The sequence below is a fragment of the Ahaetulla prasina genome, chromosome 1 (genome assembly GCF_028640845.1).
Source record: "Ahaetulla prasina isolate Xishuangbanna chromosome 1, ASM2864084v1, whole genome shotgun sequence".
Lineage (NCBI taxonomy): Eukaryota > Metazoa > Chordata > Lepidosauria > Squamata > Colubridae > Ahaetulla > Ahaetulla prasina.
The window spans coordinates 282,761,702-282,781,882 of NC_080539.1; the positions used below are offsets into that span (position 1 = coordinate 282,761,702).

At 37.1% G+C, this 20,181-nt stretch overlaps 1 protein-coding gene across 1 annotated transcript in view; it reads right to left on the reverse strand.

Moving 5' to 3' along the window:
* Window positions 1-9,619: 9,619 nt before the first annotated feature.
* SLC6A5 (solute carrier family 6 member 5) overlaps window positions 9,620-20,181 on the reverse strand; it is a 73,370-nt gene continuing 62,808 nt past the window's right edge. Inside the window, exons 13-15 of the mRNA XM_058161822.1 lie at window positions 15,740-15,840; window positions 11,071-11,238; window positions 9,620-9,775 (exon numbers count right to left, since the gene is read on the reverse strand). Coding sequence (XP_058017805.1) covers window positions 9,620-9,775; window positions 11,071-11,238; window positions 15,740-15,840 — 425 coding nt within the window. The remainder of the gene's footprint in view (window positions 9,776-11,070; window positions 11,239-15,739; window positions 15,841-20,181) is intronic.

The following is a 20,181-nucleotide window of genomic DNA, read 5'->3' on the forward strand; positions in this document are numbered from 1 at the left end:
TAATAAAGAATTGTAAAAGGTGAAGAATAAAGTAGAAAAGGAAAAAAGAGAAGAAAAAGAGAAGGAGGAAAAGGAAAAGGAATACTATAAAGAAGTGAGTTCCAATCTTCTTGACAGCAGTTACATATTTTTACTTTATTCTATCTCTTCAGGTAATATCATAATTTCCTTCTTTCCATAAGCTACCCTTCAGAACTGTATATGTCACAAAGATATAAACATTCTTTTCCTAAGATACTATCTTTTGGAGACAGGTCAAAAGTGCTTTTAAAATATAGAAACAGACCAAAATGCTGGTGCAACTGGACACAGATCAAACTGATGGAAGTTGCAGTCTATAAGACACCCCATTGTCTATATCATGGGTCTCCAACCTTGGTTCCTTTAAGACTTGTGGACTTCAACTCCCAGAATTCCTCAGCCAGCTTTGCTAAACTCTGGGAGTTGAAGTCCACAAGTCTTAAAGGGACCAAGGTTGGAGACCCCTGGTCTATATCAGTGCAATATAAAACTCACAAATTATTTTGTCAACTAGTGGTGGCAGTGGCAGTCCCAATTATATATAAAACTGTTGCCTAAATATATATTTTATATAAGAAAAGCTAGTGCCTAAACCTTTGAAGTTATTCACTTCAGGCGAACTGCATATTAGCTCTTTTGTAGAAGCTGATGTGTAACTTGGATTGGGGTTCTGGTATGGAAAGAGAAAGAAATGAATATTGTTGTCCTGCTAAAAGTTTCAGTGGATTTATACCTTAACCTGTAATTGATACGACATAGTACACACAGCCCCTGTCCCCTATAGCTGCTTTTCACAAACAGAAAACAACATTTTGAGTTAGTCGTAGAGTTCAAATGTAATTTGTGGTTTGGCTCTTAACTTCACAACTGTAATATAATGGAAAGGTTTCCCTTTGGTATGCTTAGCCTGGTTATTTTTTTCTGTGCCATACTGTGATTTTGCGATTGAATATCATTTTGTCAATTTAGATCCTAGAGATGGTTTGTCAAAACCATTGGTACTTCAACATTTATCAGTGCCAACTCCAAAAACAGATATAATTACTACCTAGGTTCTTGTCTTTGCATTACAAATACTAATCTAGGTAGGCAGCAATTGTCTTTACCTTTCAGATAGAAACATTCCTGAAACTTTATGTGTTAGGAAGCAGTGGGTTAGATGTATGGATTGTTCAGAATGAAGCCACTTTAAATCCAATAATATTTCTGGGGGAGGCGGGGAATAGATTTTGCTACAGGTTTAAGACTCTTCCGTGCAAGTGAATGGGTGTTTCAGTTGCTTTACTCAGACCTGAATATGATCCTGTTTTGATACACTGGCCAATTGAACTGCACATTTTTAGCACAAATTTAAGAATAGTTGTTCAAGCATGAAACCTGCTGAGTTCAATGGGATGTACTCTAAAAAAAAATACCTTTTGCACTCTGGAGTCTCTTTTTATCTCCCTTAACAAAATAAATTATCCCAACTTTTTTCTCTTTTCTTCTACTTCTATTTAATATTGTGTGTGGTTGAATTAATGTAATAAAAGGATTTAAACAAATCCAATATGTTCTTTGATAAGTAATTAATTATTACATGTGCTGCAGTGCATTCAAATCATTAAGATTCTAACCATCTAATTGACATTTGCTTCTGCATCTGTGTACTATTTTCTTCCCTTCCAACTACTGAGAAATTTATTTTTTGTTATTCAGTGACCACTCATACTTATTATGCCCAGGAGAGAGAGAAAAATGGAAGGAAGATGCTTTGAAACATTCAATACAGTCACAATCATTATTTTTTTAAACACTAGACGTTTATTTAGATTTCTTTTTTTTTCTTTCCTGACCTTATAGATTAGAGGATAAATTCTAATTTGTAACATCAGAATATAATAGCCAAATATATAATACAATAAATTGCATTTGTACACATAATACAAAATTTGAGGTAGGGCCTCAAGGACAATGATATTTTTTAATGAATAATGTATAATATACCATCATAGGCGCTATATAAGATATATGTATATATATGATACACATCCTTTGAAACATAAATGCTTTTTATTAGCTTATATGTGGACAAAATATAACTTCCTGATTAGGGTACATATCTTTATCCATAGGCAGCAGTACCCCTATAGAATGCCTGTATTTATGACATTACGCAAGTAATTAAGAATTAACCTATTCCACAATAGGTCCACAATAAAGTGCCTAAAACTACAATCCTATATACTCTTACTTGGGAATAAGTCTCAATAAAGACAGTGAAACTCACTCTTGAGTAAATCGGCATAGGACTGCCCTGTAAAAGACACAAAGTACACTACTGTATATACTCTAGATGATGGACAGCAATATATTTTGGTCAAATACTAATTTTATTCTTAACAATGAAATACACCTATAAGGCAAATGGTTACCTGAAGATGTATTTAAAACATGGTGGGCAAAATCATACTATTGCAAGCAATAAAGTCTAGCCCAGCTTTCACATTTTAAATTCAACCTGTTGAAAATAACAACACTCGCTCCCTCCCTCTTTGGTTATTGGCTGCCTCGTGGTAGCAGAAAGGCAAAAGCCATTATTACCATAAATTCGTTTTTTCTCCCACTCTTTAGTCAAAGATGGATTGCTACATTCCAGGCCACTATGCAAAGTTTTAGTATATGCAAGAAGTTTAGCTACAGTTTTGGACAATAGAATCATGAACCAAGTCAGACAGAGTTTTGAAGTGGCCACCAGCATATACACAGATCCTTGCATCTAAAACACACCATCTATGCTTTTGGCTTATGTTATTTCCATTCAAATAAATACGCCTTAAGAAAAACACATATTTTCAAGACATTTAGTAAGGCTGCAACTGCCACACCTTTGCTTTTCATTGTTAATTAAACACATGATTGATCATTCATTAAACAATGATTGCTCTCCATGATTACCCTTGATTTTGCACTGCTTGGGTTCCCGTTTTTAACAAGTGTGCCAAGCTAACAGATACATCATTCTCTTTCCCAGAAGGAAAACAGCTGGCTAATGCAAAAGGAATCAAAGCAATATATGAAGATATTTTATATCCAATCATTGGTCAATCTAGCTCAAAACTGTTTATACCAAGTAGCAGCAGCAATTTACCATGGCTGATGGCAAGAGTTACAGTTTTCTGTCGAAAACACTTGCTAGGAACCACCTAACAAATACTACCACTGCACACCTGTTCTTACTTTCACTGGGATCTATGTTGGGATATCCCATTCAAGTTACTTATTAAAGGACAAAAGCTATTACAACAGCAACACCTGCTAGATTAACCTGTCTTTACAGAAAAGAAACCCCTTCCAAGCAACAACGGAAAGCACTGGCATTTTTTTTCCTCGGTTTTTTTGTCAACCTGAAATAGAAAACCTGCAAAAGGTGCCATTTAATAAGAAAAAAGAAAAGAAAAATAGCATCTGCATGAAAATAGCAGTTAACTCTAGCAAGAGATCACTGTGAACTATACAAGGGTGCAAATGGTATGGCAGAGCCGTATAGAGGCTAATCAATGCTAAATGCTATTTTATTGCCATACCTCCTCCCACCATAATTGATGTGCAAAGCACACCAATACAATCAATGGTGCAGAACATGATAGAACTTGATAGAAAGAATAACTTGATCCAAATTAAACATAAGCCTAGACACATTTCAAATCATGTTGGTAGATAAAAGTTAAAACCACTTTTCTTAAACAAAGTGCCACTGGATCAAACCAAAACATATTCTACAGGTAACTATAAGGAATTTGAAGGTGGAATATTTTTGCATTGATCTTCATTTTAATATATACATTAAGAAGAGTACATCTAATTCATTAAAAATTGACCTCATTTGGTTAGACAAATATGCCACAGAGACAACTTACATTAAATTTCAAGACTGTTTCTATTATTTGTAAGATCAACAGTTATAGAAAGAGATATGATACTTTTCTGCAATATGGCTTTTTATTTTACTCTTATTAATTTTTAAAAATTACATTTACTAAAATATTTTATGATGTTCAGGATGTGCTCATAAAATATATGCATTTGCTACTAGACAATCCAAACAGCTGTAAAATACACATTTTTTGTTTTCAACAAACCAACTTTTGTTGGGCAGATAGAGGCATACTATATTTGACAAATTTAAAAATGAAATGGTTTTGTTCTCACTAAAAAGGTCACAGTAGCCTAGCCTGATTTTCTTTCTCTTCTTAATTTTCTGATTCTATACCATAGGTGATTCGACATAAACTAATAATTAGGCTGTTCGTGTTGAACACTCTCGACTGAAGCTTCAAGTCCAAAGTGGTTTCGCCCTCAAATTCAGTGGAAAATTACTAGCATTTGAACACCAAGAATAATTTAAAAGCAGTTATTTTTCTCTACACAATGAAATTAGAAACAAATGTTTGCATCAGGAGGTCCATTCCTTGGTCAAGCTAAAACTGCATAATCCTGGTCCAGATCAGGAAAATGTTCGGTATATTTTAAAATAATTATGTAGATTTTGTGGCATCAAGAGGTAATTTATAAAACATTGTACAGAAATGGACTGTTTTAAAGAACTGACCTTTAAAATATTATACAGACTGCGTTCTTGTTTACAAAAAGCACATGCCATATAAGTTCTACATCAAGAAGAATGCAGCTTTTAACATCTTTCCTTTTCAGCATTAATTTTAATTATTACCAATGTTTCTGCACATGGCTGACAACAAACCAGCCCATGAACACTTGTTAGGTAATCAGGTGTGCTCTAAAACATGCCATGCATATTTTCCTTTCAATGTTCTTTCAAATGCCACTCAAGGGTCCTTGAGTGGCTCAGACTGCTAAGACAGTCTGTTATTAACAGCAGCTGCTTGCAATTACTGCAGGTTCAAGCCCCACCAGGCCCAAGGTTGACTCAGCCTTCCATCCTTTATAAGGTAGGTAAAATGAGGACCCAGATTGTTGGGGGCAATAAGTATATAATATACAAATGGATGAAGACTATTGCTTCACATAGTATAAGCCGCTCTGAGTCTTCGGAGAAGGGCGGGATATAAATGCAAATTTAAAAAATGCAGGCGTTATAAGAAAACCATCTTATCAACTTACTGAATAAGGAGTCAATTGCCAGATACTTGTTTTAAGTAATTTTTTTTAAATGGTTTGATCTCCAGTTTGGCTTTGCCTTGCTGTGGTTTCATTTATGAACAGCAATGGGATAGCAGACATAAACTCCTCCTTTCCTAACAGAAATGAAGTGGAATCAAATCAACAAATAAAATTATTTGAGTCAAATCATTGGCCCATGTATCAGAAAACTATTTCTACAAACTGATAGCCAGACCCATTCATTCATTCACCTAAATTTATAAGTTGGCCAATTTTCATAGACTCAATTTTTTAACCTAAAATTTTCAAGAGTTAAAAATTGAATTTGTAGCATGTAACATATGTTCACTTGCTTGGAATATAGTTCTTCAGTGTTCTATGATATTGTTGCTTTCTTGAGTCCCAGGAAAATATGTTGGCTGCAGGGCTATTACTGTCTCATTTTGATTACTGGAACACTAGCATTTACCTCCAGTAAAGTTTGAAATAACATCTAAATGACTGTGCTTCCCACTAACGTATTGTTGGTAGAGGTGGAAATGGTCTTTAATTGATTTTTTTTTAATAATATTTTTACTGTTTTCTTTTGTAATAGTTTTGAATGTTCTTTCTGAATGTTTTACCAAGTATAAAATAATGGCAGGAAGATAATTAAGACATATACAATGTATATTGTATACATTGTCAAATATACAATTTGATTAAAAAATATATAAGGCCAGACTGAAAATAAAATATGCTAGCTTTTTCCACTGTGTTGTTTATTTATTTTAAAAAAACTATAGTAGTTAATTATTCATTTCCATGTGCAACAGGTTTTTATTCCCCAGGTACTAATGCCTACAGAAGCTAATTTTCCAGCTCATGTTTATGAAATTTCGTCATGCCAAGAACAAGAGGTAGTTCTTGAAAACATAACTTGGACAAGAAATAAATCCCAGAACAAATGCAAAATAGCAGTTTCCCACTGAATCATTTGGCAAAAGGGCCCTCAGCAGTAAATTTAGGCTGGTAAGCTTGTGAAAAGGACTTAATGCTTCAAGCTACACGAGGATCAATGAAGAACCTTAAAGGCACACACAACATGCTGTCAATCACCTGTGGTTCTCAACCTGTGGACCATGAACCCCTAGGGGGCACATTGTCATCACAGGGGGCGGGCCACAAAAGCTTGAAGAAATGTTATGATTTAAATCTTGAGTTAAATCTTGGGGGTCTGTGGCCATAGTCCGTGGCCACATAAGGTATTTAAGTGAAGAAAAGGTTGAGAACCACCAACATGAACTTTCACACTTATCCCCTCATTTCATTGGAACCTTTTGGATGAAAATCCCAGCAAATTGTAATATGTAACATAAACGAGAACAGGGATAATAGATTTTTTTAAAATCTATTTTCTACTCCAACTGATGGCAATTTGTTTAATTGTGCTTCTCCTTGGCGGCTCAATGATTGACGGTCATCCAATAGCGGGGAAAGAATTGCCAATGCTATTTGCCCCATGAAAGAGAAAGTTCAGCAAAAGGATTTCAGGCGACACTTTGGCCAGTCTCAAACCCACTTAAATGACAATTATTTCCATGAAGTGATCTAAACACATTCTTAAAGTTTTTTTCTCACTAAAAATAGAGGAAAGTGCTGAACTTTGGCTGGAATACACCCCATTTTATATATTTAATATAAATATAAAATAAATATTTTGAGAAATACTTTTTAAACTTACAACAAAATTTAGAGTCATTTTAGTTTTCTCTTTTTACATTTGCCACACCCACCCACCCCAAGCAAGATGAAATCTGCCTATCTACAACACAGATTTTAAACACAAGAGTTACCTGAGACCCTGTAATGTGAAGACAAAGAGACAAAAGGAATTAAAAACAGTCCCCTGAAAGAAGTACAATTAGTTCAGCTCTTACAAACACAAGGAGTGTAGAAGAAGCAAGCAAGCTACGGTATTCTAGAATTCACCACCTTTACACTGGTTGCTAAGATATTTTATAGGGACATATAACAGCCCTAGAACATGCTACATGAACACTGATCACTTTTTAAAACCTCAGAGATGCATGTATAAAGTACAAGAGGATGCTGTAGGTTACAATTGTGTCAATTATTAAAAGGCATGTCTATCTCCACTGTGGGTACTGCATTTACAATGAACTGGTTTGTTTCAGTAGAGTCCATTGCCCTTACGAAGCTCTCATCCCAAACTACTCAACAGATTAAAATTCTTTTGTAAATCAATAGTTGTACAGCACTGTATATACTGCAGGAAGATTCTATGGGCTATACTGTGTGCAGAAATGCAATGCAGAGTTATCTATGGAAGGAATGCCATTGAACTAAAAACTTGCTCTTTCTTGAGTGAGAACGTTTCTTGACCATCGCAACTCGTAAACAGTGGGTTATGATGTGACTATGCAATGACTACATGGTGGGAATGGGTGAAAAAAATAAGGTGTGCACACCTCAAAATAGTTGTTCTGAGGAAGAATCTGTCTTTGTGAAGTTATGTATTATATATCATCATAACAACAACAACTATTACTAATACTACACTTATATAGAATGGGGTCAGGGTTGAGCTATTTCCCTCACCCTGTTGACTGAAAGAGAAGAATACATCAAAAGGCTGTATAAATAATTTTGTAAGAAAAGAGCAGGGGCAAATCACAAAGCTGAACTACGGAGCTAAATACTAATAACTGTTCTGTACGTGGAAGCTAAGATATATATTCTGCTATATCAATATAAAGTTAGGCACAAATTATATGATGGCTTCTTCAGAAGTAAAAGTTAGAACTCAAAGAGTGAAGAAAGGAACAGAAAACAATCTGGGACCAATCTGACAGTGGGACCTCTTCAGTGTGCCAAGAAAATCAAGACACAAACCATACTCATAAATGAAGCATTTCTTTTAGGAATAAAAGGATGGGAAATGCTGAATTCTTGAAATTAATAAATTAGTGCAGGGGTGCCCATCTGCCTCATCTTGATATTCTTTTTTAGCAGAGAAATACAGCTTTGTGAGACATGACACAAGTCAGTACGCTTTGCTTTGCTTTGCTTTGTTTTACTATATACAACTTTTTTTAAAAAAATCCTGAAAGGCTTATTCCTCTTTCTCCAAATCTATGCTAAAAACATCATTCTGTATGAGTGCATTATATTAAAAGGCTGCACGTGGTAAAAAGCAGCTCAGTGATGCCAAAGTGACTAGCAGCCACTGAATGGAAGACATATTGGCAGAATCAGCGGGCCACATCCAACTCCTAGGGCACAATATGGAAGAACTCCGTTCAGACTCAAGTGAAGCCCTTCTGCACTTAGATAGCGAGGTAGGAATCCAGTCTCAGCTGTTGCATACCATTCTTAGCTGCATCCTCTCTTTTGTTTCACGCATCCAAATCCAGCTTCACTTCTATGTGTGACAAGCATAGTGACTTTAGAAGAAGCTCCAGGTGAGCCTATATTTCGAGCTACCGCATTTTAAGTTGAAAACTCAGCTTGTTCAAAAAGCAGATTTTTAGAGTGGAAAACACTGGCTTGAGGCACCAAGTTTCAGAACTGGCCACGCTCGGCAGCAATAGGCCGCTGGCCTGATGTGTCTACTATTACATATAAATAGTTGCTATCACACATTTTTCATTAAAATACAAGACTGGTGGTATCTTGGGAAATACAGGTGTGAAAAATGGATTTGTCCCGAATGCAGCCCTACTACTTGGTTGTCAGCTTTTGACCGTTTTGCATATACGGCAATCTGATTCAATGATTCCTAGGTCTAATTTAATGTCCCTTAAAATTAACGAGCACAAATATGATAAACTCAGTCAGGGAAAGCTGGTCAGCTTAACTCATTATCTTTGCTTTGCCCTTGCTGGCTTTTTCATATCATACAATTATGCAAAAGATACTTTTGTGCTAGGTTGGTTGGTTGTTTTTTTTAAGATCCCATGAAGATAACAATTGCAGGTGTACAACCCTCCAACAAGTTAACAACCCAGTGCTGTACAAAGTTGCCAATCCACTGGTCTATCAGTAACAGGGATGCAATGTTCTCTGGGTGTCCATATGGTGTCAGCAATTGCATTATTGTATTCTACCCATGTGGCTGCAACAAACAAACCAAATTATGTAAATTAGCCCTAAGAGCAAAATTGGCCCAGCATTCACAAAACAATTTATCCTACTGCAACATCTGTTACCATTCTACAGTGAAGTATTCCTTCCTGGCACCAATGGGTATGAAGAACAAAATCTAGTTCTTAAAGTGGTCTATCTAGTGTTTACTGTGAGCATGCAACAATAAATCTTACTTCCTAAAGAACCACTTTCAGAAAAGAAAGAAAGAATGAATGAAAGAAAGAAAGAAAGAAGGAAGGAAAGAAAGAAAGAAAGAAAGAAAGAAAGAAAGAAAGAAGGAAGGAAGGAAAGAACAAACTGTACAACATAGTCACAAGTAGGAGAATTACTAGGATTGCATTTCCAATTCAAAATCTTTTGGTGGCAGTTTAAGTCCAAGGGAAGACGTTCCCAGTGGGTCTATCATATTCTGATAACGTACACCACGATGTTTAGCCAAAAATGGTCCCCAATCTGGCTGTGGAGAGCAGACCAATTTGAGCCTCTGTAAGGGAAGGGAGAATCAGTTACAAATACAGTTCAGGATCAGTTGACATTACTCAATGTTAGTCTAGACTCTAGACAACAATATTAAAGTATCTGTGGTACAGAGTTTGTTTAGCTCAAGATCAATAAATAAAAACTCCATTTACTTATGTAGCCTTCACCATCATCAATTATCTCTCCATTAGAGTCACTAGTGACTAAGCTCAAATGCCACAGCAAATATGCTCAATTGCTTAACCAAATCATCTGAGCAGTTGGTTCCTGCATCAAGATAATATGACTCCTGCTTAGCAAATTTCTCAAAAAAATGCAGTGATGACCAGGAATGTAATAAACAGCAAGAAATGAAAAAAAAAATTATCGTACTACAATTTTATTTCTATCTGCAGGCAGGAAACTAGGATATTTCTGCAGAGTTTGAGGCAATGAAAAACTGAATTCTGTGTTCAAGATATAATTTGGTATATGTTATACAGAAAAAAAAGAAACATATTTATGACAGTATTAAAGGGAACAATTATATGTTTACTACCTATTAAAGGCAATTGAGTCTCCATACCAATTATTTTAATTCTTGCTTAATTACCACTTTGCAACTTATGCCTCCCCAATCAATTGTAATAAACTGAGAAGCTCAGGAAATATTCTGCTGAAAATGAAATATGAACAAATTGTTTCAGATGGAGTCAGGGGAATTTTGCCTTATCTTGAACCTCACTGGAAGCTATTTCTCTAGTAAAAAATAAATAAATACAGTACTTTTAAGGGTAGAACGCTATTATAAATCAACTTTGAAAGTTTCTAGAATATCACTCTTATCTTTGATGTTGGGTAATGTGAGAGGCCCTAAGCAAAATGCACAAACTGTGGTTCTTCCCCATATTTTACCTATTACAGTGTATTCCTCACATTGGAACCATCTGCAGTATGAATTTTTCTGGATATTTCCAAGGATTTCTTACAGGTACATATGTTAGAGCAGGGGTCTCCAACCTTGACAACTTTAAGACTTGTGGACTTCAACGCCCAGATTTGCTGGCTGAGGTATTCTGGGAGTTAAAGTCCACAAGTCTTAAAGTTGCCAAGGTTGGAGACCCCTGTGTTAGAGCTATGTTTTGAATTCATCTGATCCCAACAGTCATCTTCAGATGCTGCTCATTCATCCAAAGAAATCAATGATCAATAATAACCATAGAGTAAAACTTTCTAAACATGATTTTGGAAACATATGATAGGCCAATCCTATGCTAAATTCTGAAAAAGGGGGCGCAGAATAGAAGACATAGGAGTTACCTCAATGAAGTTCCCAGGAGCTAGATGCATTTTTATCACAAACATAATAGGAATCCAAATAACAGAGCAAGCCAACATCAACCATCCTAGTACCATTGACCAGCCTGGATAATGATAGGTACCATAAGTCATTGGCTCCCATTGATAGAAGCTGAAGGAAAGGATGAACTAGGGGGGAAAAAAACCACATGTGAATATCATCATGATATGAAATGAATGCACACAATTTCTAAGAAAGTGTAAACAATTGTGTGTTATAGATATACGACTTCATAACAATAAATGACTGTACAGGTAAGTCCTCAACTTACAACAGTTCATTTAGTAACCGTTCATTGCAGCAGCCCCATGGTCACATGATCAAAATTTAGATGCTTGGTGACTGATTCATATTTATGACGGTTATAGCATCCCAGGGTCATGTGATCCCCTTTTGCGACTTTATGACAAGCAAAGTCAATGGAAAAACCAGATTCACTTAACAACCATGTTACTAATTTAACAACTGCAGTGATTCACTTAACAAATGGGGAAAGAAAAGTCATAAAATGGGGCAAATTAACAAATTTCTCACTTAGCAACATAAATTTTGGGCTCAATTTCAGTCATAAGTTGAGGGCTACCTGTATACTGTGTGATCAGATTTAAGGCAATATCATCTACTGTAAATATTATATAACTCAATGGAAAAAGTTAAATATTTTTGAGGAAATGAAACCACAATATTAATATCTACAGTTTAAAACAAGTTATTATGGTGTCTATTGGCAGCATAGTGTAATGTAATTATCTTATTAGTCCACTACATTTACAGTATGAAGAGCCACATGTCTATATCTTGGTGCATAGCTTGATATTCTCTGTGAACTGCATATGGATGCAATAATTTAATTGAGATTTATCAAAGAGAACATATAAGTGTGACTGAGTTTACTTCAGGTTAACATGGATCAATTCAAACTGTAAGATTAATTATTCCAATTTATCAAATATTAGTTTTATTGAATGCCTCAACCAAAAAGAAAAATGTAAAGGATTTTAATGCCTCTTCAGTAACCTCATAATATGAAACATATTTTATTTAATTGCTCCATAGCTAAATTTCCTGATATAGAACACGAAGAAATAATATATTTAGATGAAGATTTAAAAATCGGCTGAAAAGTAAAGAGTTAAAAAAAAAAAGGAGCCATTGCTACCCCCCATTCAATTTCTTTTGCTTAAATCCACATTCAGTGATTGCTGTGTTGTATTTATAAAAAAAAAAGCTAAGGGAAAATACAAATAACAGCTGCACATCAATCTTGTATTGCTAAGGAACACAAAGAAAAAATTTGCAAGCATTTTAGAGGCATTTAGAAGAAAGTCTAAGTTGCAGCCAAAGGTATTCTGTTTGGATCCTGAAATAAAAAACAGCTAACCTGCATTACGTTACTGCTGAGAGTCGCACCTGATGGGAAAATAACTAGTAATCTGGGACAGGCAGGGGATTTGGATTAAGCTGAAGCTCCTTGACCCACTTCCACCCATGTCAACTTGCAGCGACAGCAAGGCAGGAAAGAGCCAGCCATGGCTGGCACCAACAGCTAAACTGAATGGCAGAGATACATCTTTGCAGTACTTGGCAGATGACTGCCTATTTTCATTTCCCCCAATGCTGCCACAGGGCAATCTGTTGCTGCTACCACAGTGCACCTGCTCAGGAATAATAAAAGAGAGAGACAGAGAGGGAGATGCGTATGTATGTATGATGAAAAGGAAAGAGTTTGTGTTTCCTAGATGCTTAATTCCTAGTGTGATTCTGTATTTCCTGCATCAATTTAAATTCCTAGGTTAAGCACGATATGCTTAACACTGTTGTGTGACTTTCTAGAGAAGGGGTGTCAAACTTGCGGCATCAAGGTGGCATCACGTGACATGTTGGGACTTTGCCCCCACCCCTTCGTGAAACTGGGTGTGGGCTTGGCCAGTGCATGACGCATCCAGTCCACAGGCTTGGAGTTTGACAGTCCTGTTCTAGAGCAATCCATGTAGAAATTATTTACTGCTTTCAAGTCAGGCAAGATGAATCTGGACTGTATTGCCACAAAGGCCTGATCATTTGTACAAATGGTGTTGGTTGCTGATGAACAAAATGTTTGCTGTAGGCTGTGCGCTATTTTTTTTCCCCCAAAAAGACTCCATTCTTTTAACTAACAGGCATTGCCGTGCTGAAACACAAGGCTTTAATCTTCAGCTGCACTGAAGTTTGGACTTCAGTCACATCTGATGGGATTGAAGCAGCTGAATGACTTCAATGCATGAATGATAACAATGTCCTTCCAAGTGTTTGCTTTGCCTTCTGACGATGTAAAAAAAAAGAAGAGAGATACTTTACTATAGAATTTATGGATTTAGGAAAAATGAGTCTTAAATCAGAAAATACCTAATGTAGTTGAGAAACCTTTTTCCCTAATGCAGTGTAAAGACAAACTTTTGTTTGTTTCTTATTCTATATCCTACTGGATTACAGCTGGGCAGGATCACTGTCAGACATGGATTATCCACCTTTCAAATCTCAATTTTGCATATAGCAATACTTTCAGGGATCTCTAACCCACCAGACAATGCTGCTTGGAACAGAAGAGGAACAAAGAATACAATGCAAATAGAAAGCTTGTCCTATGATTTTTTTTAAAAAAGTAGCCAAAGTTTCCATGCCGTAATATGACAATCTGAGATTATAGCCAACGATTCAGGCATACAAAACCCCCTTTTTCTTGCTCACTAAATTGTTATCTGTATTTAGCAACAAAGGGATATGTGTATACTGTGGAAGCTCTTATGACGAAAATGCAATAGATGGAATTGTGTACAAAAAATATTTATAAATAAATAAATGCATAAAACTATGCTGACTTTTAAACAAGGAATGACAAATAAATGCAAACCCAAGTCAAAGTAAAATTATTTAAAAGAGAGAGAGAAATTGAAACAGATTTCCCTTTATTTATTGTATCTCAAGATGTGTTTTGTTTTAAAAGTGGAGTTGCTTCAACAGAGTGACACCTAGTGGCGTTGGGAATTAGCTGTTCCTAAATTCTCCTGGATGTCTGTCTGTCTGCGTTTTCCTTTGGAATACATTACCTTTGATCTAAAAAAGGAAAGCCGTGTTTATTAGAACAATTTGTCACAATTGCTCAGCTTCAATGAATGAATTTGAGGAATGGAACAACTGTTGTTCTAAAGAGTAATGAACACTTTTGCAAGAGACGGCAATATCCACTCACGAATATATGTTTTTTTTAAAAAATTGTAATTTTAGTGGCTGCACAGAAAGCAGCTTTATGCCATTTCTATTTTTAAAAAAGCATGTAACATACATCTTATTTTGAGAACTCTTCCAATTACCTGCCATAACAATGAGATAAAGGTGAATGTTCAGCTGTAGTGCATTCTACGCTTAATAATGGTTTGGAATAGACTAAAGAGTGATTATACTGTATATGTTTCACAACTAATGACATCATTCTGAAACAACATGTGCAGTAATCTTTGGGCTTTTTTAACCATGGTGTTACTAAATGAGCCATATGGCTTCGTTGACATACAATGCTAAGCAATCATGGACTGATTCACCGAAACCATATCGCATTATGGCTTATTGTTAAGCATAAGCCGGGGCACTGTTTTCATGTACTAGATTTGTACTAATTATTTCTGGGCAATTTGATTTTGTCAAGACAATTTAGAAAGAACATCTGAGCAACACTCTGTGCTGTCAATATAAGCCTGAGGTCAACCTTAGCCTTCTGTATCCAAACCTAATGACTATTATATGGGAAAATATCCCCACCCAAATGATCCTGGCATACATATTCTTGTCATATTAATATGCAATCTCACCCTTAAGCGGTTCCCACATGGCTATTTAAAAGAAAGACATAAAAGCATCCATTAATTGGAAGTGTACTATGAAATATGCAAAATTTCCACAACGACACTAGAGAAAATTACTATAGAAAGCAAATATTTCTACATGTAGGAAATTGCAATGGGAGGGGTATTTTATTGTGAGTATAGACACACATATGCACACACCCATACACACTTTAAAGGTTTGTTTAATTCATATTTATGCAAAATATAATATAATAGACCCATGAGGGAGAATTCTGGTTACAGTCCACTAAAATTTCTTTTGCTTGGATGCTAAAGATAATAACAGAAGATGCTATGCAGACACACAGTTCTTCATTTTGACACATTTCAATAGGGCTTTTAATGGAGAGTTTCTTGGCATCTAATTAACCTCCACCAGCATAGAGCTAGATAAGAATTGAATAGATTATTTATGCATATCAAGTATGAGAACACGGAAGCCAAAGTTCAACATTAAAAGGAAAAATAACATCCAGTGAAGATTGTTCATGTTGAGGTATATTCCAATGCTTGAAATTTACATAAATGAAATTCTAGTGTTTAAATACACCTTAGCTTCATGATTTTTGCTTTTATAAAAACCAAATTTAACCTAAGGTATATTTTGGCCATTAATAGCAACCAATAGTGAAAAGCTGCCCAGACCACCTATAGAGGGTTTTTTTTATATCATTTGATGGCATATAAATACCAGAAATAAATAAACAAGACAATTTCCCCTTTTGATCCCCGCTCCTTGAGTTCTTACTGTTAAAATAGTTGGGGTCACAAAAGCCCAACAGATTCTCCAGAATTTATTTGGCTGGAATCCAATCATCATTTCAATGTCTTCGCAAAATCTTTGCAAGCCTGTAAAACAAACACATGTAAATCCAAATACAAAAGAGACTAAGATACAATTAAGATCTCTGGTGATTCCCCCTTGTGTCTAATTATAGAAAGAACAGGCACACTGATTTGTCAGTCTAGCTCAGTGATTCCCAAACTGTGAGCCGCGGCTCCCCAGGGAGCCGTGCCACCGCCACAAGGGAGCCGCGAAGAAGCAGCGTCCGCTCCACACGCGGTGCCGCGAGATCCCAGACGCACAAAGCCAGACACGGCCGCAGCAACCGGGACTCGCACACCGCAACTCGGGACAACTCCAAAAGCCAAGGGACCCCCGCACAGCCGCACCCACACCCCCCGCGGGGCAGGCCACAGCAGGCAGGAAGACGGCAGACGCCGACGACGGACCAAAGGAGAAGCGCGAGCTCCGGCCCCGCCCGCCCGCCTGAACCACAGCGCCCGCCCAGACCCGCCGCCTGACGAAGCAACGGCGCACCTCCCCTCCAGTCTGCCCGCGACGCCACTGGCCTCCCAGACCACCCGACACGCTGCCCAACACGGCCGCGGCCACCACGCTCGACGGCATCGGGAAAGAGGGGCTGCGCAGAAAATAGCAAAACCACCCCGTTAGTTCCTCCCAGGTGAGCCAGGCTGGAGGCGAGAACAGCCACCTCCTCCACAAGGCGGAGACCCGAGGGAACAAGGGGATCGCGAGAGGCCAAACTCCGAGACCGAAGCAGGGACCCCCACGCCTGGGAAAGTTCCACAGAGGCCGCTCCCATCAAAGGAGACGGCGCGTCCATCAGCAAAACATGAGTATGCCAAACACTTTGTAGAAACAGACTTTTTGATTAAACTCACATACCTATGTGATATCTTTGAAAAGTTGAATGTGTTGAATCTCTCTTTACAAGGAGGCAATATGCACATTTTAAAGTTAACAGAAAAGATTTCAGCTTTCAGAAAAAAATTCAGAAAAAAAGACAAAAATTAAAAAAAAAATCGGATGTACCTATTAAGGGAGCCGCGGAAAAAATCCGAAGTGTTATGGGAGCCGCAAACCGAAAAAGATTGGGAACCTCTGGTCTAGCTCTTCAAGTCATGTATTAACCATATTTATTATATGGATTGCTCATATGGGAAAACCATACTAATCGGTGGATTACAAGATTACATTTTATATAAACATTAACATAATATATTGCAACATACAGAATAAAACGGAACCTGTGGTCCACAGCAATATGTACTTAAGATTCTTATTTTTATTCTGAAGCAATTTTTTTAACTGATGAAGATATGCAAATATTTAGAAACTGAGTTGAGGTTCTCAGTTTCAGAATTCTGAACTTGCAAATTGAGCCGTATTTTGGAAAATATGATTCTTTTCTATTTGATTTAGTAAAATCTGAATAATTCTCCCAGCTAATATTTATTCTCATCACTGGTTGACTTTTTTTAAAAAATTTAACCTCCTCGATAAACAAAAACCTTTCATTTTTTTTAATTGGGTTCTGTTATTTTAGATATTTATACAAAATATAATAAAAAGAGCTGTATGTGTTCTAATCTCAAATCAAGAATAAAAATTAGGGGGGGGTGGATTTAAGAATATTTCAAATATAAAGCTTTGGATTCTCCAATAAGGAAAAGAAATCAAGGCCTGAAATTTAACTTTGAAATTGTTCAACAGTAATACAATATTATTGTAAATGTAACATAAAATACCACAAAGAAATCCAGATGGTTTTCCATTAGCAACAGAATTGTTTCTTTTCATGGCAGTAATGTAGACAGGGCCATCATTTCCACATTATTTCAGTCCATTACATCTTTTGATTGCTATGCTTTTGCAAGACTTTCACATTATCTAGTTTGTTGCACCAGTTTTATGCACACAGCAGGTATATTTTTGCCTTAATGAAAAAGGGACCAATATTGAACTGGTGCAGCTTCCATTTCAGTCTTGCAATTCAGCAGCAGAACACCATTCTGTACCAACCGGAGGTGGATGGATTGTGTGACTTCATTTTCTTTGACTTATTCACCACCAGTCTTCACATCTATTTATCACTAAGTAAACTCAGTAACAAATGCTTTCTAATAGGAACTCACATAACACTGAATCACTGCAACAGGCATTAATTATTCACTCCCAAAGTACAAAACATCCCACCTTGAAAACAAAAACAAAAACGTGTGAATTTTCTTCTGGAGACAGTGACAGAACAAGGCTGACTCTGCTGCTCTAAATATGTTACAGATATTACTCCAGCATGAAATCTCAACCTTTCAAGCTATACACCAGCTTCTGTTACCACCACAGCAATCTATCATAGTAGGTGAAAAAAGTATAACGTAAAGGAAGAAGTACCACAGAAAGGAAGGAAGGAAGGAAGGAAGGAAGGAAGGAAGGAAGGAAGGAAGGAAGGAAGGAAGGAGGGAGGGAGGGAGGGAGGGAGGGAGGGAGGAGGGAGGGAGGAGGAAGGAAGGAAGGAAGGAAGGAAGGAAGGAGGAGGGAGAGAGAAGAAGGAGGAGGGAGGGAAGGAAGGAAGGAAGGAAGGAAGGAAGGAGGGAGAGAGAAAGAAAGAAAGAAAGAAAGAAAGAAAGAAAGAAAGAAAGAAAGAAAGAAAGAAAGAGGGAGGGAGAAAGAAAGAAAGAAAGAAAGAGAAGGAAGGAAGGAAGGAAGGAAGGAAGGAAGGAAGGAAGGAAGGAAGGAAGGGAGGGAGAGAGGGAAGGAGGGAGGGAGGGAGAGAGAAAGAAAGAAGGGAGAGAGAGAAAGAAAGAAAGAAAGAAAGAAAGAAAGAAAGAAAGAAAGAAAGAGGGAGGGAGAGAGAGAGAGAAAGAGAGAGAGAGAGAGAGAGAAAGAAAGAAAGAAAGAAAGAAAGAAAGAAAGAAAGAAAGAAAGAAAGAAAGAAAGAAAGAAAGGGAAAAAAAAGAAAGAAAGAGTTTGTGAGTCAGTGTGTGTGCATGTACACATTCATATTTCTCATCGCTAAATAATGCCGTAACCATTAATATGATTCCCCTTTTAGATGAAGGTAATGTTCTTCATTCAGTCATGACGTCTAAGACATTCTGCTCAAGGCCTTAATACAGAATACCAAAAGCCGAACAGATTCCGAGTAACAAATGCCAATCCTTTCTCCGATAGTAACACGACAAAAATAATAGAATGTTTAATAATCATTTCCCTTTTTTGAGGATTCTAAAAGCTTGCTGCCTAATGAGCTTACTGTATGGATTCTCCTAGATTAAAACCTAAACTAAAGCGTTTGCCAGAAGGAATTCAAGGACACAGCCCTTGATAAAATAGATACCAGAAAAGTAATCGGTATGAAAAAAAAGGCAACTACAAACTATAAAACTAAAGCCTTTTTTGTGTGTTTGCAGACTCGGGGTTCATATATCTCTTTTTACCACCTATGTATTCTAATGAGAGCCCTTTGTTTTACAGCAGCAGAAATGTCTCAAACCTGTGCATTGTAAGTGGATAGGTTAGCTCAGGGGTGTCAGACTGATGGCCCGCAGGCCAGATGCATCACGCACAGGCCAAACTAACCCTAGTTCCTCGAATGGGAAAAACGTTGTGAAAAGTCACATGATGGCAACGTGACATGGCAAATTTGATACCTGTGGGTTAGCTCATTGTTAGCTGATAAGTTGGCTCATTATTAACAGATAAGTCTGCTCAGGAACTTTGCTTCTAGAATTAGAAGCAATTTAGATCTAGATCTAAATCGTCTCCCAATTATCTCATTTCTCCATAAAGAAGTGAGCTGCTTCTCCCAGGCATGCAGAGCTGGAAAAGCCTTTGAATCTCTCTGTATTGGCAGCATTTTGGCTTGACCTGTTGAAGTTCCTCTCTCTTCCTTCTCTAGTTCAGGGAGAATGGAGAAGAAGAGAAAGGTTGGAATATCCACAGTCTGAATGGAACAACGAAATGCTTTAGAAATCTTGTTGTTGTTGTTATTCAGTTACTAAATCATGCTATCTCTTAGCAACCCAATGGATCATAGGATGATAGGACCCCTAGTATTCTATTCCCCATTGTCTCCCAGAATTTGCTCAAATTCATGTTCATTGATGACACTATCTAACCATCACATTCTCTGCCATCCCCTTCTCCTTTTGACAAGCTTTCCCAGTCACATCACAGTCTTTGCCAATGAGTCTTTTCTTCTCATTAGATGGCCAAAGTATTTGAGCTTCAGTATCTGCCCTTCCAAAAATAGTCAACGTTGATTTCCACAATGACTGATGTGACCGATTGCCTCCCAATGACCTGTGCGCTCCCACAGAGCGGGCCTCCTCAGGGTGCCATCAACCAAACAATGTAGGTTGGCGGTCCCCACGGGGAGGGCC